Source organism: Leguminivora glycinivorella, chromosome 3, assembly GCF_023078275.1.
Source record: "Leguminivora glycinivorella isolate SPB_JAAS2020 chromosome 3, LegGlyc_1.1, whole genome shotgun sequence".
Lineage (NCBI taxonomy): Eukaryota > Metazoa > Arthropoda > Insecta > Lepidoptera > Tortricidae > Leguminivora > Leguminivora glycinivorella.
This window is the reverse complement of record NC_062973.1, coordinates 14,953,999-14,978,626: the sequence shown is the minus strand read 5'-3', so window position 1 is coordinate 14,978,626 and position 24,628 is coordinate 14,953,999. Positions and strand designations below refer to the sequence as shown.

Below are 24,628 nucleotides of genomic sequence, written 5' to 3'. Positions count from 1 at the left end.
TGAATACGAATGCTTACTGTATGAGTTTAAGAATGGCGTCATCGACGAAGCTATTGTTTCGCTTGGCTATTCGCCTATGCCATATAAGTTCATGACTTAAGTGAGGACTTGGCATAGTCTTCGTGGAGCAAGCGCACCTTGCTAGTTTTACGGCGTTATGGGTGGAAAATTCAGGTACCTACAGCTTCATAAAAAAAAGATTAAGTTGGTAAGCAAATACTTAAATGGTTGAGCATGAAACCCGAAGCACTTCCTGTCTCGAGTCATTAGACGTGATACATTAGGGGCAGGTACCGGTGTTATTTTTAACATTTTATCAAGCGAGCGAGTGCTGAAGAACCATGTTTTTAAATTTGAATCACATGGCTAGGACGCCCAGCACTTCGATGTTTTAAGTTGAACTATAATATTAAATTAACATCTGAGGAAAGTTATATCCAGCAATAAGTTACGTTTCTTCTAATTCAAATAATTATAGTACACTTAATTCTGGAAATTTCATAATTTCAAACGGATACAATGTTTAGTTTCAGTGTTTGTGTAGGTACACAAATGATTACGTGAATATCTTATAAGAAACTATTCCATAATTCAATAACTCAGTTTTTAGGGTTCCGTACCTCATAAAGGAAAGGACCTCAAATTTTATGGATTAATATATTTTTACCTATATATATATGTTTTCAATGTTTAATTTATTCTTTTTTTTAAATAATAATAATTAAATTTAATGATAAGTTATTATATGCTGTGCCCTTGCAGGGTCCATGTGAGACATCATACTACATTCAATACCTGTACTGTAACCATGGTTTGCAATAAAGAATTATGAATTATGAATTATGAAAAACGGAACCCTTATAGGATCACTCGTGCGTCTGTCTGTCCGTCTGTAACAGCTAATTTTCTCCAAAACTACTCAACCGATCAACTTGAAATTTTGGCACAGGTATGTCAATCAATCAATCAAAATATTCTTTATTCAAATAGGCTTACAATAAGCACTTTTAAATTGTCAACAGTGTACAATATTCATCTTATTCTAAATATCAGAGCAATTTATTGGTGCAATAAACAATATTGTTTTAAAACTACATTGATTTAATAAAATGATATCAATCTAAATTGTATAAAAAAATACTAGTATAAAAACTTCTAGAATAAATTCTAAATGTCAAAAAAATTGTATAAAAATACATTGAATTATCAATAATTATCATCATTAATAAGCTATATAATTAATGGTTTTCAACAATACTTGTATCCCACGGTGTTTCATCATTCATGTAGTCTTGTGTGCTGTAGTAGGCTTTAGAGATCAGTATACGCTTTACATAATGTTTAAATCGATTAAAAGACAGTTCAGTGATGGCATTAGGAAGTTTGTTATAAAATCTTACACAATTACCCATGAATGATTTTTTAATTTTATGGAGCCGAGTGCCGGCACTATGTTAACCTGTGAGCCAAAGATGGACATGTAATTTAAAAGTGAAAATTAAAAACTGAAGTTTTTTGAAGTATACGTACCTATTGTGTTACATATCAAATGAAAGAGCGTGAGCGAGATACTAAGTTTCAAAAATATGTTTTTAAATAATTTTTTAACCATTCGAGTCCCAGCGACATCATATGATGTCAGTAAAATATAAGTAAATAGGTACATATAGATGCTTGGGACTCGAAGGGGGAAGCCCTTCTTGTAGTGTACGGAACCCTTGCAACGCGAGTACAACTCGCACTTGGCCGTTTTTAGGGTTCCGTAGTCAACTAGGAACCCTTATAGTTTCGCCATGTCCGTCTGTCCGTCCGTCTGTCCGTCCGTCCGTCCGTCCGTCCGTCCGTCCATCCGTCCGTCCGCGGATAATCTCAGTAACCATTATTTTTTTTTTATTCCAACCCCAACGTGTGATATATCGTTGGATAGGTATTTAAAAATGAATAAGAGTTTACTAAGATCGTTTTTTAAAAATATTACTATTTTCGGAAATAATCGCTCCTAAAGGAAAAAAAGTGCGTCCCCCCCTCTAACTTTTGAACCATAAGAAAAATATGAATAAAATCACTAAAGTAGAACATTATAAAGACTTTCTAGGAAAATTGTTTTGAACTTGATAGGTTCATTAGTTTTTGAGAAAAATACGGAAAACTACGGAACCCTACACTGAGCGTGGCCCGACACGCTCTTGGCCGGTTTTTTTTAACATCTTAGGCACATTTAGACAAGATTCATTTATATATTAAAAAAAAAAAATATTTTAAGCGGGTTACTCAGCGGGGTTTTTTTTAAATATGTATGAGTCTCACGGGAGTTTTATAGTTAAAAAGATTCATTTATTTCATAATACAATTTTTTTTATACTACGTCGGTGGCAAACAAGCGTACGGTCCGCCTGATGGAAAGCGGTCATCATAACCTATGGACGCCTGCAACTCAAGTACATTCTTGTCACATGCGCGTTGCCACCCCATTAGAAACTTGTACATTCCCTTTTGCTGTGTTAAGTAGGTACACAGCAAAAAGGAGTGTATCAGTTCCAAGGAGGGTTCGGGTTGCCGACGACTCAAAGGACAATAGACGGAACAAGTTAGTTCCGTAAGTCCTCCCGTCATCCAGCACACCGCACCCTCGTTGAGCTCTGGCAGCCTTACTCACCGGCAGGCACTATGAGTAGGGTCTAGTGCTATTTGGCTGCGGACTTCTGTAAGTTGGGCTCTGCTCTAGATTCGAGCGAGACGATATCCGCTGTGCTGTGCCCTAACACACAAAGCGGAATATCACTCGCTATGCCCTACCAGCCCTACCTCCTATGATAATTAGACTGTAAATTATTTATTCATAAGCAATACTACATTATGTTTTATACGGAAACTAAAATAAAATTTGCATGACAATCTACGATCGTTTAAAAAGGAATTCATATTATGATCGTCAAGTATAGTACCTACGCTATGTTGTATGTGTTAAATCGTACAGTGACCTGCAAAATTGCATGGAAATATTATAAATTCGCCATCCACTTCTGCAGCTCACTGTGCATAGTTCTTAAAAGTAGGTAAATAATTACAATTCCATACCATTTCTAATAAATCTCCTGGAATGGATCGTCAAATTACAAAGGGTTTATTTATTGGATAGGGTTTCCTCAAACCTATTGGCAAAGCCGATTTCATGGCTTTCACCGACTAAAAATCGATGTCGCGAAAGCATCTATGAAGATGAACTAACGAGCGATTTTTGGTCGGCTAGAGAATATTTCGCGTCGATAGGTTTGGGGAGACCCTTACACATCAATTCACAATGACTACAGTGCTGGACAAAATGCTTCATACACCGGCATATAAAATAAACTTTCGATCATAAGTTACCTTACCTCTTTATACCTACATATATAGCCTGTCAACCAAATTTTGGCAGTAGCAATGTACATCAAACTAAAGTATGGTATCCCTATGAAACGAACAAAAACCAGCAATGTACGTCGAACAGCCACAGATATTTTTTTTTCAAGGGGCTCCCTCCTTCCTTACGAATTAGATAATGTATTAAAAAGGGACGGATATGTGCTAGTCATTTCTCTTTTTGGTAGGTTGAAGATTTCCACAGATACGATACAAATGACACGCTAACTTCCACCGATTTTCAAAACTATTAGTGTTGCTAGCCCGCGATTTTTCAAATTTGCCGCCTTTTTCTAGTGACAAGATTTGGTTGACGGTCTATATGTACAATTAATGACAAACAATTAATTTAAAAAGTAAAAAGTTACAAAGGTCATGGATTGACTGTGTCTCAAATACAGAGGTAAATTCCTATACCATTCTAAACAAACAATGAAGTGAATGTAATTTTTCAAATATAGTCTCATTAATAGCATAGCTGGGCATTAACTCGTTAATCCGTTAATCGTTAATTAACGAAGTTAACATTTCGGTTAACGGATTAACTTTTAAGTTAACTTTAAAAAATGTTAACGGATTCGTAAACTTCCGTTAAATTTCATCGAGTCCGTTAATCGTTAATCCAGCACCCCAAGCGGCTCGCTGCGCCGCGAAAACCACGTCCTGACTGCTACTGTAAAAGCCCGTAGTACGGCAAAACCTAGGATTTATCGGTAAAAGCAGATCCGTCGGTTATAAACAGTCTAATAAAGACCAATTGGCGACTTTGGATCACTTATTCGAGATCTTCTAAATCTTATTAGACGTGCTAGATCGATCACTAATCTGGGAATAGAGTGCAATCATCAGGCATGACATGACAGACAAATCGCGCAACCAAGTTATCGTGACCCACAGCATCGAGTTGTCGTCTCAAATCTCAATCTGAAGAACCGACGCACCACGATCGCGACCGCATGAATGACCCAATAATTACCAATCCAAAGTAAAACCTAGGATTTAGCTAACCAAGGGCGGTAAAAGCTCGAAGAGACCGTAATTATTACATTTCGGTTTTTTACCGATTGGCGTCACAGGTTTTAATGGTTTTTGGTGGATACTTACTTAGTAAATACAAATACATAATACCTACAGTGAAGTCCTATTTTTATGACGTGTTAACGGATTATCGATTAACTTTAACTTCCGTTAAATCTACCGAAATGTATCGCTTTAACGATTAACGAAGTTAACTTTTTAAGTAACGGATTAACGATTATCGAAGTTAACTATTTGATTAACGGTGCCCAGCTATGATTAATAGATACCTCTATTACTGAGACTATATAAAAATACACTCTGTCTCACTAGTAGAGGTAAATGTGACTGTGCAGTCGAAAAAGCTTATCTCAGTTATAGAGGTCTTATTTGTCTCACTAATACAGGTAAAGCAGTGCACTTATAGTGACTTTGGTATTTTTATAAGAACAGCATGCACTTTCGTCCAGAACAGTGACATTTGGTGCAGTGGAACTGCTGATGATGGTTTGAACCGAACTCAAATCTGAACTGCACACTTAAAGTGACTTTGGTATTTTTATAAGAACAGCATGCACTTACGTCCAGAACAGTGACATTTGGTGCAGTGGAACTGCTGATGATGGTTTGAACCGAACTCAAATCTGAACTGCACACTTAAAGTGACTTTGGTATTTTTATAAGAACAGCATGCACTTTCGTCCAGAACAGTGACATTTGGTGCAATGGGACTGCTGATGATGGTCAGAACCGAACTCCTCAAATCTGAACGGCACGCTTATAGTGACTTTGGTATTTTTGTAAGAACATCATGCACTTACGTCCAGAACAGTGACATTTGGTGCAGTGGAACTGCTGATGATGGTCAGAACAGAACTCCTCAAATCTGAACGGCACACTCATAGTGACTTTGGTATTTTTATAAGAACAGCATGCACTTACGTCCAGAACAGTGACATTTGGTGCAGTGGAACTGCTGATGATGGTTAGAACCGAACTCCTCAAATCTAAACGGCACGCTTGTAGCTACTTTGGTATTTTTATAAGAACAGCATGCACTTTCGTCCAGAACAGTGACATTTGGTGCAGTGGAACTGCTGATGATGGTTTGAACCGAACTCAAATCTGAACGGCACACTTATAGTGACTTTGGTATTTTTATAAAAATAGCATGCACTTTCGTCAGAGTCGAACTCCTCAAATCTGAACGGCACGCTTATAGTGACTTTGGTATTTTTGTAAGAAAAGCATGCAATTACGTCCAGAACAGTGACATTTGGTGCAGTGGAACTGCTGATGATGGTCACAACCGAACTCCTCAAATCTGAACGGCACGCTTATAGTGACTTTTGGTATTTTTATAGGAACAGCATGCACTTACGTCCAGAATAGTGACATTTGGTGCAGTGGAACTGCTGATGATGGTCAGAACCGAACTCCTCAAATCTAAACGGCACGCTTGTAGTTACTTTGGTATTTTTATAAGAACAGCATGCACTTACGTCCAGAATAGTGACATTTGGTGCAGTGGAACTGCTGATGATGGTCAGAACCGAACTCCTCAAATTTAAACGGCACGCTTGTAGTTACTTTGGTATTTTTATAAGAACAGCATGCACTTACGTCCAGAATATAGTGACATTTGGTGCAGTGGAACTGCTGATGATGGTTAGAACCGAACTCCTCAAATCTAAATGGCACGCTTGTAGTTACTTTGGTATTTTTATAAGAACAGCATGCACTTTCGTCCAGAACAGTGACATTTGGTGCAGTGGAACTGCTGATGATGGTTTGAACCGAACTCAAATCTGATCGGCACACTTATAGTGACTTTGGTATTTTTATAAGAATAGCATGCACTTTCGTCCAGAACAGTGACATTTGGTGCAATGGGACTGCTGATGATGGTCAGAATCGAACTCCTGAAATCTGAACGGCACGCTTATAGTGACTTTGGTATTTTTATAGGAACAGCATGCACTTACGTCCAGAACAGTGACATTTGGTGCAGTGGAACTGCTGATGATGGTCACAACCGAACTCCTCAAATCTGAACGGCACGGTTGTAGTTACTTTGGTATTTTTATAAGAACAGCATGCACTTGCGTCTAGAACAGTGATATTTGGTGCAGTGGATTTTCTGATCATGGTCAGAACCAAACTCCTCAAATCTGAATGGCACACTTACAGTGACTTTGGTATTCTTATAAGAACAGCATGCACTTACGTCCAGAACAGTGACATTTGGTGCAGTGGAACTGCTGATGATGGTCAGAACAGAACTCCTCAAATCTGAACGGCACACTCATAGTGACTTTGGTATTTTTATAAGAACAGCATGCACTTACGTCCAGAACAGTGACATTTGGTGCAGTGGAACTGCTGATGATGGTTAGAACCGAACTCCTCAAATCTAAACGGCACGCTTGTAGCTACTTTGGTATTTTTATAAGAACAGCATGCACTTTCGTCCAGAACAGTGACATTTGGTGCAGTGGAACTGCTGATGATGGTTTGAACCGAACTCAAATCTGAACGGCACACTTATAGTGACTTTGGTATTTTTATAAAAATAGCATGCACTTTCGTCAGAGTCGAACTCCTCAAATCTGAACGGCACGCTTATAGTGACTTTGGTATTTTTGTAAGAAAAGCATGCAATTACGTCCAGAACAGTGACATTTGGTGCAGTGGAACTGCTGATGATGGTCACAACCGAACTCCTCAAATCTGAACGGCACGCTTATAGTGACTTTTGGTATTTTTATAGGAACAGCATGCACTTACGTCCAGAATAGTGACATTTGGTGCAGTGGAACTGCTGATGATGGTCAGAACCGAACTCCTCAAATCTAAACGGCACGCTTGTAGTTACTTTGGTATTTTTATAAGAACAGCATGCACTTACGTCCAGAATAGTGACATTTGGTGCAGTGGAACTGCTGATGATGGTCAGAACCGAACTCCTCAAATTTAAACGGCACGCTTGTAGTTACTTTGGTATTTTTATAAGAACAGCATGCACTTACGTCCAGAATAGTGACATTTGGTGCAGTGGAACTGCTGATGATGGTTAGAACCGAACTCCTCAAATCTAAATGGCACGCTTGTAGTTACTTTGGTATTTTTATAAGAACAGCATGCACTTTCGTCCAGAACAGTGACATTTGGTGCAGTGGAACTGCTGATGATGGTTTGAACCGAACTCAAATCTGATCGGCACACTTATAGTGACTTTGGTATTTTTATAAGAATAGCATGCACTTTCGTCCAGAACAGTGACATTTGGTGCAATGATGGTCAGGACTGCTGATGATGGTCAGAATCGAACTCCTGAAATCTGAACGGCACGCTTATAGTGACTTTGGTATTTTTATAGGAACAGCATGCACTTACGTCCAGAACAGTGACATTTGGTGCAGTGGAACTGCTGATGATGGTCACAACCGAACTCCTCAAATCTGAACGGCACGGTTGTAGTTACTTTGGTATTTTTATAAGAACAGCATGCACTTGCGTCTAGAACAGTGATATTTGGTGCAGTGGATTTTCTGATCATGGTCAGAACCAAACTCCTCAAATCTGAATGGCACACTTACAGTGACTTTGGTATTCTTATAAGAACAGCATGCACTTACGTCCAGAACAGCGATATTTGGTGCAGTAGAACTGCTGATGATGGTCAGAACCGAACTCCTAAAATCTGCACGGCACACTCATAGTGACTTTGGTATTTTTGTAAGAAAAGCATGCCTTTAAGTTCAGAACAGTGACATTTATTTAGTTATGTTTGTTAAGCATATTGAGTTTTCAAGTCAAAGTTTGTCAAGCTTCAATTTCTTATAATCGGATTCATGAGGAATTGAGGAAACTCCTCAAACCTTAACGTTATACGTATATTCATTTGTGTTGCCATCTAATAATTAAAGCATTCAAAGCAGTTTAAAAAAATACCTACACATTTCTACATAATCCAACATTCGCAAGTAGCTTTCACCAGAACCCGAAAGGCGACGGTTTTTTTTTCTTAAAAATTATTTTATCTCTATAACGCGAACGAAGCCGCGGGCATAAGCTTGTCTTATATATAATTATTTGATTATATATTATACAAGCATATTATGCCCTTTGTCAGCGTGATTGATTTACATATTGGTACCAAATTTCAGCTTTCTAGTGTTAACGGTCACTAACTCACTAAGATTATCCGCGGACGGACTGTAGTGTGATAGGCCACACTCACACTACTACTCCTAACCATGCTATATAAGTTGTCGCACACTGTAATCTTATACACAATAAACCTATATCTCATACAAGTGAGTTGTCCTTAAGTCCCCACATCACATGGCGATCCTGCCAGGATAAATAGCACGCACGTTAAATAGTGAAGTATACAAGTTATTATGAAAGGACGTCATAAAATATAAATTATGAAAATAAAAATTTTTTAGGTTTTTTTTACATTATCAACGTGTTTTAAATTTAAGTTCCATTTCGTTTTCGCAACGCGCAGAATTTATTTTTTAGTTTATGCGTAATTAGTGTAATTACCATCCTTGTAATGTTATTTTTTCTGTTAATTTCCTGATAAGTAATATGTACAACTGTACGTGCGAGTTGCCTTTGTATTCTAGGTTAGTTCATCTGTGGGAATCACTAGTGATGCTTATGCCTTTTGAGAATGGGCCATGAACTACATTTATAGATACTTATGATTTTTTATTGCGTTTTATGTTAAATGTTTTAAATGGCATTTTTCTGTCTTTTCATTAATAAGATCGATACTAGAATTACAGTTAAAAAAAAAGATTAATTTCAACCGATAATTAATCTTTTTTTCCATGAGGAGGGAGATGTAGTGTGATAGGCCACACTCACACTACTACTCCTAACCATGCTATATAAGTTGTCGCACACTGTAATCTTATACACAATAAACCTATATCTCATACAAGTGAGTTGTCCTTAAGTCCCCACATCACAGGACGGACGGACGTACAGACAGACATGGCGAAACTATAAGCGTTCCTAGTTGACTACGGAACCTTAAAAAGTGTCTGTTAAATCCATACTAATATTATAAATGTGAAAGTGTTGTGTCTGATTGTTTGTCAGTCTTTCAAGGTGAAGGACTGACGAAACGACGAATTGACGTGATTTTTTAAGTAGGTAGATATAGCTGAAAAGATGCAGGAGAGTGACATACTTGACTATACTATTGTATGAGAGCTTATGTAGGTTAACATTATAATGCAGATGGTTTAGTTGTAGTCTAATTTGAATCTATTTGTATGTGTGTTTATGTGAGTATACATCCCATCAAAAACATAAATGCGCGCGTGTGTGTGTGTGTGTGTGTGTGTGTGTGTGTGTGCGTGTGTGTGCGTGCGCGTGCGCGTGCGCGTGCGCGTGCGCGTGCGCGTGCGTGTGCGTGTGCGTGTGCGTGTGCGTGTGTGTGTGTGTGTGGATGAAGTGCCTTGATGTGACCATGTTAAAAGTGTTACTCGCACCGATAGCATGGTCGCGCGATTAACGGTAAAACATTAGGCCGTCCCTATCACACTTACAAATAGTGCGACGGGGCGGCCTGATGTTATATCATTTTATTTTTATTTTTTATTAATCGCGTGAAAATGCTGCAAACGGAGACGGCAAAACTGCCGAATCTTGAAAAAGTATTGTTGGTAATTAGAGATAAGAAAGTCTCTCCATAAGTTCCAACCATTCATTATTTATTCTTATTTATTGATCATATTTTTGTTTTTAGGAAATTCCGCCCTGCACTCCCTAACAAAAAAGGAATTGAGCCATAGATTTGTATGTGCTGCTCATTTCCATCCTCTCCAAATAGCCAAAGGAAACGAGATGTGCCGCCTTCTTGGTCCACAATCTAAAGTCAAAAAGTTGTTGGGATAATGTTTATTGTGATTTACCCTGGACAATTCCTGACAATCTAAAATCAAAAAGTTGTTGGGATAATGTTTATTGTGATTTACCCTGGACAATTCCTGACAATCTAAAATCAAAAAGTTGTTGGGATAATGTTTATTGTGATTTACCCTGGACAATTCCTGACAATCTAAAATCAAAAAGTTGTTGGGATAATGTTTATTGTGATTTACCCTGGACACTTCCTGACAATCTAAAATCAAAAAGTGGTTGGGATAATGTTTATTGTGATTTACCCTGGATAATTCCAGACAATCTAAAGTCAAAAAGTGGTTGGGATAATGTTTATTGTGATTTACCCTGGACAATTCCAGACAATCTAAAGTCAAAAAGTGGTTGGGATAATGTTTATTGTGATTTACCCTGGACAATTCCTGACAATCTAAAATCAAAAAGTGGTTGGGATAATGTTTATTGTGATTTACCCTGGACAATTCCAGACAATCTAAAGTCAAAAAGTTGTTGGGATAATGTTTATTGTGATTTACCCTGGACAATTCCAGACAATCTAAAATCAAAAAGTTGTTGGGATAATGTTTATTGTGATTTACCCTGGACAATTCCAGACAATCCAAAGTCAAAAAGTTGTTGGGATAATGTTTACTGTGATTTATCTTACAATACTCTTCTGAACAACTTTACAGCTCCAGAACACGCGACTCGCGAGGTTTTTGGAGGTTGGAGCCCGGGAAGACGGTTACTGGCTACATGCCCATCTCGCACCCAATACTGCTATTTTCTTGGATTCGACCTCCCTTATACTGGCGACTGGCTTGCGACTCGGAGTTTGGATGGGTATGCCCACAGATTCAAGAAAAATAATTTTTTGCTCTGAGTGTGTGCCATACATATGTATAAGTATGCTCTTGTGGCACAGACGTGGAACGTGGACCAACTGGGACATCATGGATTATCTTGTCAAAAAAGTGCAGGTTAATTTTTAGTCTTAGTTTCTATGGTAGCTATCTCTATCGTTCTTACGTATTGGCGCGACAGAGCCAGACAACCTTTCGCGGCGTTTCGTTTTCATTTCGCGTTACAGAAATGCCATTCGGCTACGGCACCTGTTATTTGTCATTTACAAGGTCGTGCAAAGTTCTTCAAAACCCTACATTAAATATGCCACGATAAGTCTATAGTTAATTTCCCAATACGTATTGTGTTTTTGGATTTTAACGTACCTATGAAGGACATTACATTGTAAATTGTGATCAACTTATTTAGATAGTAGGAATGTACTATGTTAGCTACGCTTTATATAATTGTTCTGTTGTTGTCTGTTTCATTTTGGTGGTACAATAAAGTGTTTAATTCCATACTTATTTACTTAACAACCCAGGAACAAACATGTGAACCATAGACGTGTTTTTTCAAGCCGTCAAACTTTGTGTCAAAATGCAGGAGCAGTGTCGACTTCAAAGTTATTATAGTCTAGTTTCCTAACCGGAGCTACAGTCCGGTGTGGCAGAAATAAACTAATTCGTGTTGCTATAATGGTCAATTATCTTATCTATTGATTAAAAAAAGTAAAGATAACAATAAGTTTCATTTAGGTTCTTAATTTGTCAAATTGCATTAGGTACAGTTTGTTGGCAGCAAACAAGTTTACTCTCCCAAATACTCCTAAATACAATATCGGTAGTGGCAATTGGCGACTTTGATAGTGTGGGCCAAATGAGTACCTATATAATTATTTTGTTCGCCCTGCCTCTGCAATTTAAGGAATTGAATCGCATTTTGATGTTTAAATATCATTTTCATCGGCGAGGCTATCAAAATCGTTGCTAACTTACCTTGGACTGACTCTACCAACGCAGTTAAGTCAACAGCCAGCAAGAGTAGAAATTGAAAAATGGCAACATCGGTGTCGTCCCGTTTTCTTACTACTGATTTGAAATGGACGACACTATGATGTCGCCACATTTTAATATAACTTTTTTGCCAACGTTTAATATCCATGCATGTTTGGATGTGATTCTTTCCTTCCTCAAACGTGACGTTAATTTTTGAAGAGAGAAGTCTACGAGTGGGTAGGTAATAAATACAATAAAATAAAGGCCCTCATTTTCAACAAACAGCGAACACAAGCAACAAACACGAACGTGTGGAATGTGTTTGTTGTTGTTTGTCGGTTTTTTTTCATGAATGAAACTTGCACGTTCTCTAAGCGTGGAGAGTGAGGACGACGGTAATAAAATTATAAGGTAAAGTAAATTAATTGAATAGTGCAAGATTTTTTGTAAGTATTCAAAAAAATGCAGGTATCAAAACGAAATAGGTGTTATGGAACATAATGAGGAGGCACACTGACATTTTATCCCGCCAGGCGGCGCCTGTGCAAGTGTCTAGGCATGTCACTGTCATTCATATGTGTAAGAGAGAAAAAACATAATATATCGTCTTATCGCTCTCTCGTATGGTACTATGGTGGTATGGTAGACAGAGACAGACATAGACTAAGGATTATTCTATTATTTTCGGACTAATAGGGTGGCGCTATCTGTCATAACCTTTGAGTGTGCCTCCTCATTGGCTAAACCTAAAGATTTTTGAAGATAGGCAAATAATATTTATTTCTGATATAATACGTTATAACGATTACGCAAAGGTGGCTCTTATATTTCGTATTATTTATTTATTATCTTTTTTAAGTAACTGAAATAAAATGTAATAGCAGTTGAGGTGAAAATACGTGAATGCCTTTGCTCGTGTTGAATTGTAAGAAATTAGAAAAAAAAACACTAGTGACAAAGCTGTCAGTGATGTGGTGATACTTAGCTCTAAGTGACACTGACAATTGACATCGCTTTTTTTTCTAATTTCATATATTGAGCACACGCAAAGGCATTGGTCACCTCATCTGCTATTAAATTTCGCAAAGGTCATTTCGGTCATGTAATAAGATAATAAATAAATGATACGAAATAATAATAAAAGAGCCACCTTTTCGTGATCGTTATAACGTGCTATCAGAATTGCCAATCTTCAAAAAAATTATCGGTAGTTAAATTTATAAACGTTAAAAAAACAGCTCATTTAAGTAGAGCTCTGATAGTTTGTCCCTTGTCTTAGTGCGTTTTCACATTATCCGTTTCAATATTGGATGTCGGACCAATATCCCATATATTTGGACCGCCATCTTTGATTTTTTTCTTCGAAAACCTTCCTACATCCGATATCGGATCGGATAATGTAAAAACGCACTTACTCTCACCACTCAAACAATTCTAATTATATCGCTAACCTTTTTCTGTTTTCATACTTTTTAAAGACCACGATAAGAAACAGGTTATATACCTATAATATACTGATTGATTTAATTGCCATCTATCGACATTTTAATAATTACCACGACAGAGTTGTGCATTTATACAATTTACTGCCATCTATTGACACGGGGTTATAACTTTTAGCACGGTATGTAACCTAAAAATTTAGGTCAAACCCATGGCCTTAAACTGACATGTTTTAAGTCTCAATCAGAGTCGCCATCTAGGTGAGCGCACCCCAAAGGGTGTGGCGCCCTCTGGTTGAGCGTAGCTTTTAACCGGGGTACGTTTTTTTCTTAGACCTTGTACGTCTAGAAGCTATATAGGTCTTTGGTTTTACACAGGTGACTACCAGTGCCATATGACCCTCGCAACTCAAGAGGAAAGTACCTCTCTTATTGAAGATGTAAAAAAATGCCAAAGTCCATGGCTGTGAGATTTTTTTTTAATTATTGGATCCCAAACTTAATAATTCTGTGAGAATCTGTTATAACCCGGTAACCTTCAAATCAAGAGTGAACAGGCATCTTCTGGGCGAGCTCACTCCATCGTAGGCCACGTCTTTGCCTTTGGCTAGTCTGTGGTCAAGAATAAGCCCATTTATAATAATAATAATAAGTTATTGTAATTCCTTTTTCTTGTTAGTGACTGTAGGGAGCAACTCAGACATTAAGATAAAAATTACACAATCTATAATATTATTCTTTATGACTTAGAAATCGCCATACTTGTTCTAATAGTCGTTTAATTAGAGCCCACCAAAACAAATGAACACGAACAGCATAATTACATAATGACCCTACTTTTTACGTGAATTTATTTACGTTGTTACTTAATGTAAAGGCCAGTTCAATGTCACCTAAAAAATATTATGTTAGTATTTTCAGTTTTATTTCAATGTAGAGTAATGTAGACGAGCCAAATACGTAGGACGGTTCACATGGCTTGCAAAGTAGTCGTCTCAATCAAAACTTTATAACAAGAGCGATGTTTCTAACATACAGAATGTTTTTTTTAACCATCTGCAATTCATAGGTTGAATATATAGCTCAAACTTTGATTAAGGAATCAATTACGAAAACGCCAAACAAATTGGATGTCGGACTGACTAGACTTTTTCTATTGGAGAATAATTTACTTTCGTGATTTGAGGCTTGGCGCCATGTACAATTGGTTCAATATAGTCTGTATAATCTGTGTATACCTATTCAACTCCTAAAATGTTGCAGCTGACTTAAATTAACATACTGCATAGGTGGAATAGACCAAAAGGTTCTATGTCAAGTATTTCAGCTATTGCTAGTGCTTGTAAAGTGATTGTAACATGCTTAGTCCTACCTAACCTAACCTTGAACGCCGGAAAACCGAAACCGAAAGAAAGTCCAAATGGCTACAGACACGCAAGGGTTCATTATCAGATCTCACGGCACACTTGAGAACGCTATGGAAAATGAAAAGTAAAATTACCTGCTTCAATTGTGTTGGTTATGGTTTAGGTACAGTCAACCAATTAAAATCCTAGGCCACCCTAGAACCCTGTCGTATTGACACCATGCTTTATTTACTATAGCAGTCACTTTTACTGTGAAACGGTTCTACAGTGGCCTAGGATTCAGATAGGTTGACTGTACTTAAAGCGAAGATGGCTCTAGTGATTTTTTTAACGTTTCTAAAAGTATTCGTTTCTTAAGTCATAAACTGATATTGGCGGGCGATTATGTGTAATATTTAGATTTACTTAATCCTATTTCAGCACGTGAATTTTATTACTGAAACCGCACAACTGAAAATTGAGTGTGAAGGTTGGTAAGATTATTAGCTAGTCGAAGTGACAATCGTTGGCGCTACGTGGAGAACCCACTTGTCACGCCACTATATAAGAGCTATAGGGACTAGGGAGAGCTAGCTACGAATCGCTCAAGAAATGTGAGCGATTGTTACGTTGATAGCTAGGTACCCCGGTTTTATGTTTTACACCAAATGTCTAAGCATTTAGGGTTATCAGCATTTTTTGTCGTTCCTTGCAAATTAACGCCCAAAGAACGTATTCTATCACTGAAGGAAGTTCCTTTCGATAAGCTTCCTTAAACATACACACCGAGAGACGAAATGAAATTTCCAATCGCCGTAAAGACACTGAATAATAAGTTTTTTGCAAAAATTTATTTTTTGGCAAAAGCTTTTATCGCCGACTCCGAGACGTTTCTAGAAACCCCTCTATGGGGATACAACGTTTCATAACAGAGTTCCTATGACCACCTTTCTACTCCATCATCAGATCACCTCTATGATACCATAATATTGCATTGTCACGTGATTTACATATGTGTGCAAAATTTCAGCTCAATCTAAAACCGGGAAGTGGGTCAAATTTAGCTTCTACGTTTTGACGCACACTAACATACTAACAAGGCAAGTTGAATAAAAGCTTGTAGAAACTAACCATTTTATTTCTTCCCCAGGGTCACTCAGAGTCCAAGGGTGCGAAGAAGCGCGACAAGAGCGTAGGCAACGGCAACGGGAAGCCGAGCCGTGGGGTGGCCACGTCCTTCGGGTTCCGGAGACGGCCGGCCAGCACCTCGCGCGCCGACGACAACGCTAGGCGCAAGAAAGCGCAGGACAAGAATGGAAATGGAGGTATGGATGGACTTTAGTTCTATGGGATCGTAGGGTGCACAAAAAAACAAATAAGCTGGATATTCTCGAGATTTTGATGCGCCTCCGTGAAACGCTTCAACACGATTAGTTGATGAGGTCGCATCACGCGTGCGGTTGGTAGCATTGACTGCATGCTTGGTTCATATTTTGCATTCATGCACAGAGGTGTCAGTCATCACCATTTTTGGTGCCCGTATGCCACGTCCTTAATAAGTCAATGACATAGAGACAATGGTACCTATAGAGGGTGTCTAAAAATAAAACCAGAACAGAGGCAAGTTCCGGAAATGTTTGATAACTTACTGTTGCACAGTCGATGAAACAGTTACTTTCAGTGTCTCGTAATTGACTGAAGTGGATTTTTTCTAGATTGGAATGTTTGATTGAAGGTTTAGTCAGGGTAATTTTACGTACCTAGTTACATTATGCATTGTTTCTTATCCAGAAAACAATAACTAATAGGTAGGTACTAGATTTCCTTTGAGTCTTTCATGCGTTTCAAAAAAGGCAATAAAATAGTTATAACCGAGTGTCTGATTGTTTACCGATCCGTACCTATGTGTAGTCTGCATAATGTATAACAGCAGTAGAAATTTCCTTCATTTATTTTCTACTATTTTATGTGGCACTGTTAGTGAAATATTGTTTTAAACGATACAGACTCTAACGGCGTTGGCCTAAGTCCCAGCAGCGTAGAACCGCAGACCTGGAGTGTCCAGAAGATCAGGCTTCATTCTTCTGAATGTCACAGCGCACTTCGCGTTTAAGCTATGACTTCCCAGGAAACAATGTAGGGTATATCATCCTCCTTGCATTATCCCGGCATCGGCATTTGCCACAGCTCATGGGAGCCTGGGGTCCGCTTTGACAACTAATCCCAAGATTTGGCGTAGGCATTAGTTTTTACGAATACGACTGCCATCTGACCTTCCAACCCGAAGGGTAAACTAGACCTTATTGGAATTAATCCGGTTTTCTCACGATGTTTTCCTTCACCGAAAAGCGACTGGCAAATATCAAATGACATTTCGCACATAAGTTCCGAAAAATTCATTGGTGCGAGCTGGGGTTCGAACCCGCCACCTCCGGAACGAAAGTCGCACGTACTTACCGCTAGGCTAACAGAGCTTCAATACACCTACTTATACATATAAAATGTTGTTGCAAGTTTGTTGAAGTAATGATTACCTGTCGTGAATGTTTTTCACCGGATGGTTTGACCGGAAGATCAGCGCTGGAAGCCGCCAGCATTATGCTGAGATCAAAGCATTTCGTGGAACCTTCTCGTTTTTGTGTGTTCCTTTTTGTAATATTTTTCTCTTTTGTGTGTGTGCGAATAAAATTAATTATATTCTATTCTATTCTAATTCTATTATTGCAGCAGGTTCGACGGAGGACCTGCGGGCCGAGGAGGTGTTGTCCGGGCGCTCGACGCCGCTCGCGCGACCCCGCAAGGACGCCGTCGGGCAGCCACCGCGGAGCAACAGGTACATTCATTACCATTAGCTATCGATCGATGGAAACAAACAGTAAACACACACTGCTGTGTAAATACAAATGTTCGTAGTATAAGTAACAATCGGCAGGCGACTACAAAATACAAATAGCCTTCGCACTGAGAGAAATTTGCATTGTGAATTTAACAAGTTCGACTTGTTGCGGTTTATCCGTTTGAATCAGCCAAACGTATGTTGAAAACAATATGTGTCAGGTTGTTTTTATAAAATCGACTTGTTGATTCAAATATATTGCCGATTCAAATGACAAGTAGCTTGTTGTTTGAACCAAAGAGCACGTAAGCGCTATTTTAACCAAAAAACTTGTTGAACGAACATGAAAACTGGTTGTATTTTCTCTCAGTGCGGGCTCGTCGCTGTTAGTTTAGTCCGTTTTCACATTATCCGATCCGATATCGGATGTCCATTTCCATTGAAATCCTTCCGACACCCGATATCGAATCGGATAATGTGAAAACGGACTTAGGATCAATTTGTACGGTGCGTGAACTAGCATGTGTATATATTTCATTATTGTGCTGAATTGTTTGTATTATGTACCTAACCCTAAAAGTCGACAAGGTAATTAAAATCGCATACGAGCTCACACGCCGTGTAAATGAGCCCTAATTCTGAGATCTCAATCAGATTGATTGACAGAGTACTACGAAATTAGTTTCCCTGAGACCTCGCGCTATTGACTTTATGGTTTAAAATTAAAATTTTGAAAAAAAAAAAACCCCGACCGGGACATAGTAGACCTATTTTCATGAAACATGGCTAAGAACACTCCCGACTAACTCAGGTTTCAAACAAAAAAAACTAAATCTAAATCGGTTCATCCGTTCGGGAGCTACGATGCCACATACAGACACACAGACAGACAGACAAACAGACAGACACGTCAAACTTCCGTCGTTTTTGCGTCGGGGGTTAAAAATGGTCTTGCAGGATAAATTAAGCGTTCTTCATTTTACAAATTTTGGACATTTTGGTGTGTCTTAATAAACCTAAATTATAATTTTTCAATTAAATAAATAATATTAAATCATTCTCAAATCCCTTCATGGAAATGTAAAATTAAATACTTGAGCTGTAACATTATTAATAATGCCTGAGGCAAACGCATAAATGATGCCTCTACGGTGATTTTGCCTGCCGTTCTCTAACAGGCGTTATTAACGGCACATATATCATTGATTCATTGCAGTGCATTACCATTTACCAGCGGTGTAGCAACATTACCATGAGAATACTATCTTTCTTGTACAATTAAATGGAGAATAGAGAATTAGTAATAGTACCTATAACTTTAGGTACCTATTATCCTAGAGACGGTCTGGGATATTATACTACCGGTACCTATGTTACCTACTTGTGGGCGATCTTACTTGTAATAAAATAACAATATATAATACGTAGTTGACTGCTTTCTCTTAAACGATATAAAATGCTTGTTTGCCGCCGTCGTGGTAGAAAAGAAATCTGCCTTAAGACTTGCGTATTTAGGTACCCTGCGTATTTTGTAATATTTTCGGGATTTATTACTGCACGGGAAGCATGGTCGGACGGCCTGATATTTTATCGTCTATCGCGCGACCATGCTTCCCGTGCAGGAGTCGAGTTTGGTATAGGCCGGGAGATACGTGAATAAAATATACTTCGTCTAATATTCAATCGTGCGTTATCTGTATTACAATTTAAGGTAAAGTATAGTATAAAACTAACTATTGTATCTCATTCTGAAAGATTGTAATAAATAGTCCATCATATGATAAATTGAAGCAAGACTACTTTTTGAAGCTGAATACTGTGTTATTCAATTTGACGTGATCATTAACGAATAAGATAAAAAAAGAACCTCTAGGCTAAGCTAGTTGTCAAAACGCAATATGAAATATCTATGTATAACATGTAAACACTTTGTTGTACCTTTACAACAAGTTCAGACATAATAATACAGTATAGATACAATGTACAAAGGAACTTAGCCCTATAAAGGATCTCTTCCAGCTTCCAGTCAGCCTTGAAAGCGAATTGAGAGGGAAAACGACCTAAAACATGATTATTGAACAGTGCTCAATTTAGCTTGCTATATCACCACCCCACTTTATAATTTACTTAACTTTTGTTTGCAAAGCAGGTGTGACGGGTGAAGCTTAAACAAACACTATCTGATTATACTGAAGTAGCGATTATTCACACCGCCCAAACAGTTTAGTGTTAAGTACGGCTTGGTTTGATCCACTTAGTTAATGAGCCGTAACTTTTGGAAGGTTTTTCGTAGTTTTCTGTACACATTTGCATACAGAATTAGAATCTGATTTTACAGTGGGTAATCCAAATACCTAAATAAAAAATACTGTTACCATAAGTTAACACTAATTTAAGCTTAACGATTTTTAATTAGCAATAAGTAGATAGTGTACATAATAAGGTGTACTAGAAGTTACGTCTGATAATAAAAATAAAATAAATCACAGGTAATGAGAATTTGTTAGATTTCTTTTTGTGCTTAAGTCTAAGTTCAAACGGAAACATAAATATAAATAAATAAATATTTGTCGACGAAAAATTGTAGTTTTAATATGCAATTAATATTTAATGGCATAAGACCAAAGTCATGTCATGCTTCTTTTTTGGAACCCAGGGTGGAAAGGCCTATTAAGCTAACGCTATACCGACTTAAGGGAATATCGTTATTATAAAAGTAGATTTGTCTTGGAATAACTCCGACTCCGATAGTAAAGCCTGACCAGAAATATATTATGACAAGAGGGCGCTGTTAGTCTGATGTATGCGGTGGCAGTCAAGTTACAGCATGAAGAAAATAGGTACCTATTTAATAGTGCATATGAAATTCCACAACATGGCACGTAGTCATTAGTCATATGTATATTTCTGGTCAGGTCCCGTAGTCGAATGGCATTCTGGGCCATTTTTCTTTTCAAAGTTGTCCACCCCAATTTTTTTGGATTTGGAATTTTTTATGTGGTTTCCACTCAGAATCGCAAGCTATTTCAATTCTAATAGGAGAAAAAAAGTGTCCCAAGGTTTTTTCCATTCCGTTACCATTTTTTCATACATTTTGTATGGCGGTAACGGAAATGAAGGTTCGAAAAAATGTATGGAAATCTTGGGACATTATTTTTCTCCTATCAAGATCGAAAGACCTCGCGATTCTTATTATATTCTATTAATCGCGTAAAAAATACCCATGTTACAAAAAAAGTGGAGTAGATATGGCCCTTCTGCGACGCCAAACGTCGCAGAAATGCAATCTATCTTTATCGCTCTTGCGTATTGGCGCGACAGACTCCATTTCTCCGGCGTTTGGCGTCGCAGAAATGCCATTCGGCTACGGGGCATGGCTTTACATTGATGATACATGTTATAACTGACACGGACTGTCTGATTGGTAGGTTCGGTTTCAGGCAGCCGCCGTGCCGGACGGCGCGAGTCGGCGACGTGGGCCCCGCGGCCGAGCCGGCCTTCGTGACCAAGGAGTCCGTCAACAACAATGCACTTGGTAAGCAAATTAAATAATAATTATTTGTTTTAAAGTTGTTATTTAATCGCACGTGACAATATTGATACACGAGCAAGCGAATTATTACAATATCCAAGATGTTGAATCTTGAGTGTTGGGTTTCAAGGCACGTAGGTTAATCAAATTTTGCAAATGCAACTAGCGAGGAAACTACAACGCAAAAAATGCGCTTATCACTGCTTCCAGTAGTTCCACAGGTGGTAAATCATCTTAATTACTAGATTCACCTACTTTTATCAATTTTAAAGCAGTTAATTTGACTTTATTCAAGGTCAAATTACTTTACCCACTAGTGGATAAAATGCGTTTTTACCCGCTGGTATTAAAGGACAAAACACGTGTTTCCCAGCTAGTGAGGGGAAAATTAAAAAAAAACACAACACCAACATCAAATAACCTACAACCTACATAAATTTTTTGACATTTAAGGCCAATTTTACCAGTCATCTTTGGGCATCAAGTTAAAATTTGTATAAAAAATACTTTTCACTATTGTTGATAAAATGCAACTTTCTCATCTATTTTTGAAGTACCTATCAAAAGAGCCTTTACACGTTGGCTTGGTAAAATCTTCTTTGGTAATTTGGCTTAACAGATTTAAAAACAAACATTTCTCATCAGTCAATTTTCAACTTGTCACGCTTATTCTGGTATAAGTGTTTTTTCCCCTCACTAGCTAAGAAACACGTGTTTTGTCCTTTAATACCAGCGGGTAAAAACGTATTTTATCCACTAGTGGGTAAAGTAATTTGACCTTGAATAAACTGAAATTAACTGCTTTAAAATTGATAAAAGTAGGTGAATCTAGAAATAGATATGATTTACCCACCTGTGGAACTCCTGGAAGCAGTGATTTTTTGCGTCGTAGTTTCCTCGCTACAGTGAGGGGAAAAGTTTTGTGTTACACTCGGGTGCAAATGTATTTTACTTCTCGTGTGTTAAAAAACTCGCAAGTTCAGGATTCTATTCTCTAACCACTCGCTTCGCTCGTGGTTCAACTATAGAATCCTTTCACTTGCTCGTTTTCCAATTCCACACTCGGCGTTAAAATACAACTTTGCCCCCTTGTATAACAAATAACTATTATCTTACATATATCTAAGTATAAAGCTAAAATCACAAAATGTGATATATTGTGGGCTTTTACTGTATATAACTATATACTTAGTAGTTAGTATACAACCCTATACGTGCTAGAAAATAGGTCGACCTCGATAGGAAAAGGCTTTCAGCTAGAATTGCTCTCAGCCATGAGCTATAAGCCGCATCGCAAAGGTTTGGAGCGATATGAGGCGCGGCAGCTTGCCAGTGTAACTTTCGGCCTTTAAACTTATAGTAGGCTGAGAGACCGATACATTCTTTAATCTCTCTTAATTGTCACGTGAGGTTTTTCCTATGGGATTAACTCCAAACCCATGATAAACGAATCATTTCAGGTTTGTTCACGTTTGTTCGATTAGGCCTCGAAGAGTTATGTGAAATATCTATTAATTACATTATATTTATTATAAAATACAAATATGTACGTACTTCTTACTTGGTCTCTTGCTCTTGTAAAATTCATAAAACCATACCGACTCTTAATTATTACGTTTAATTTAGTTGATATAAGGCCGGTTGCATCAAACCGTCTGTCACCGTAAAAGCGTTCGTGCGTGACGAGTGCTGTGACTGCTGCGATGATGTGTCTGTCAAATGTGATTGATGAACCTGGCACTTAGTTTCCAAAAGGATGTTAATATCTTGTACTATTATATATTCTGTGGTAAATTCATTGAAATTTAGGAAAGAACAAAGATAAACATTAAAAGAGAAGTAAGATTTGTAAGAAACATACGAGTATATGATCAAATCTGAAAAGGAGAGATGGTTATAGAAAAATGCAGCGGTATCTCAAGCTATTAATATATCAATCTAGATAGAGAGTTTGCGGCTGACATTTTCCCTGGTATTGGCAAAGGTCACTACTTACTTTGAAATGTTATTGAAAATCGTTTGAAGTTACTTTAGTCATCCACATTTCTACGGTTTTGTTGAAGAATATTTACACACTTTTATAAAGTAGCTACTACGTGGGTACTTATTTGGACAAAAATCACTCATATTTATAAAATAAAATTTGATCTATCTATAAATACGTACCGACCGTTTATTGAAATTGAAAATTTGACGATATTTATAGTTAGAATAGGCATGTAGGCAGCAGCGGCTGGTCCATACAAGCCGATTCCCACCGGCTGCTTGCCTAAAATTGATTACCTACTTACTAGTAAAGTATGTACTTACCTAATGTTAAGGTAGATTTCATTTTGCTCAGTGTTGCCTAGCAGACATTTTTACCAGCCGCCACTGGTACCTATCCAAGATTTAAATGCTGCTAAAGTTACCTATGGTCCCTACCGCATTGCACTTAACATAATAATTATGCATTTGTTTTCATTTGCCTGTTCTCGACTTAAACAGTCATATAGGAACCAGTTAAAAATGTAGCTAGAAGTATGTCTCAGAATATTACTAAAACTCGAATTTATCCCACCGCAGATAAGAAAAGTACAAATTACCCACCCCCGTCTCAAGTGACCACGAGTGGGGTGACCACTATAGTGGGCGCCGGTGGGCAGCCCAAGACCGTCACTAAGCAAACCGTCATCCTCACCTATCAGACGACGCAGTATCCAGTTCAGGTATAGTCATGTTCACATATTCGCCATCTCTGTTGCAAGCAATCACTAAAGTGGAAGCTGAAGGGAGTGGAGTAGGGCAACCCAAGACCGTCACCAAGCAAACCGTCACCCGACGCAGTATCCAGTGCAGGTATGGTCACAAAGCTTAAACGTTAATTACATTCATCTCTGTCGTGCACAGAACTTTATTTATATAGAAGAAACAAGTTCATCTATTTGTATAGGGGCCGAGCGTGTCAAATTTTGTACTGAAGTTGTTTCTTGCCTGTAATTTTAAATATGTCTCAGGCTCTTGATTGTTCATAATTTTTGTGTTGTTGCAATTGAATATCACGTAACGAGGCATTTTTTATGTTTTGATTGACTTCAACTTACAAAAATTGACGCCCGAAAGCTGTAAGCTGCGATTAAAGACGGACAACTCAGTGGATTTCACTGAGTTCATTTGACACGCTAAGTAGATACGTTTGCTTGATCTATGGTATATATGACATCTGTGCTGTCGTGTCTACCTACGAGCGAGGTAACCACTATAGTTTCGCAGTTCACAGTTTCATTCATGGTCTATTATTTATTATTGAGGACCTGTAATTGGCTCTG

General features: G+C 37.9%; 1 protein-coding gene across 12 annotated transcripts in view; it reads left to right on the top strand.

Annotated features, from left to right (window-relative positions):
• Positions 1–24,628, top strand: part of LOC125224908 — a 151,469-nt gene that overhangs the window by 66,696 nt on the left and 60,145 nt on the right. For 9 of the 12 annotated variants that reach the window (XM_048128416.1, XM_048128420.1, XM_048128414.1 and 6 more), the window contains 4 exons: positions 16,103–16,277; positions 17,680–17,785; positions 21,217–21,323; positions 23,886–24,028. In XM_048128416.1, coding sequence (XP_047984373.1) covers positions 16,103–16,277; positions 17,680–17,785; positions 21,217–21,323; positions 23,886–24,028 — 531 coding nt within the window. The remainder of the gene's footprint in view (positions 1–16,102; positions 16,278–17,679; positions 17,786–21,216; positions 21,324–23,885; positions 24,029–24,628) is intronic. The other 3 variants (XM_048128419.1, XM_048128418.1, XM_048128417.1) reach the window with 3 other exon arrangements.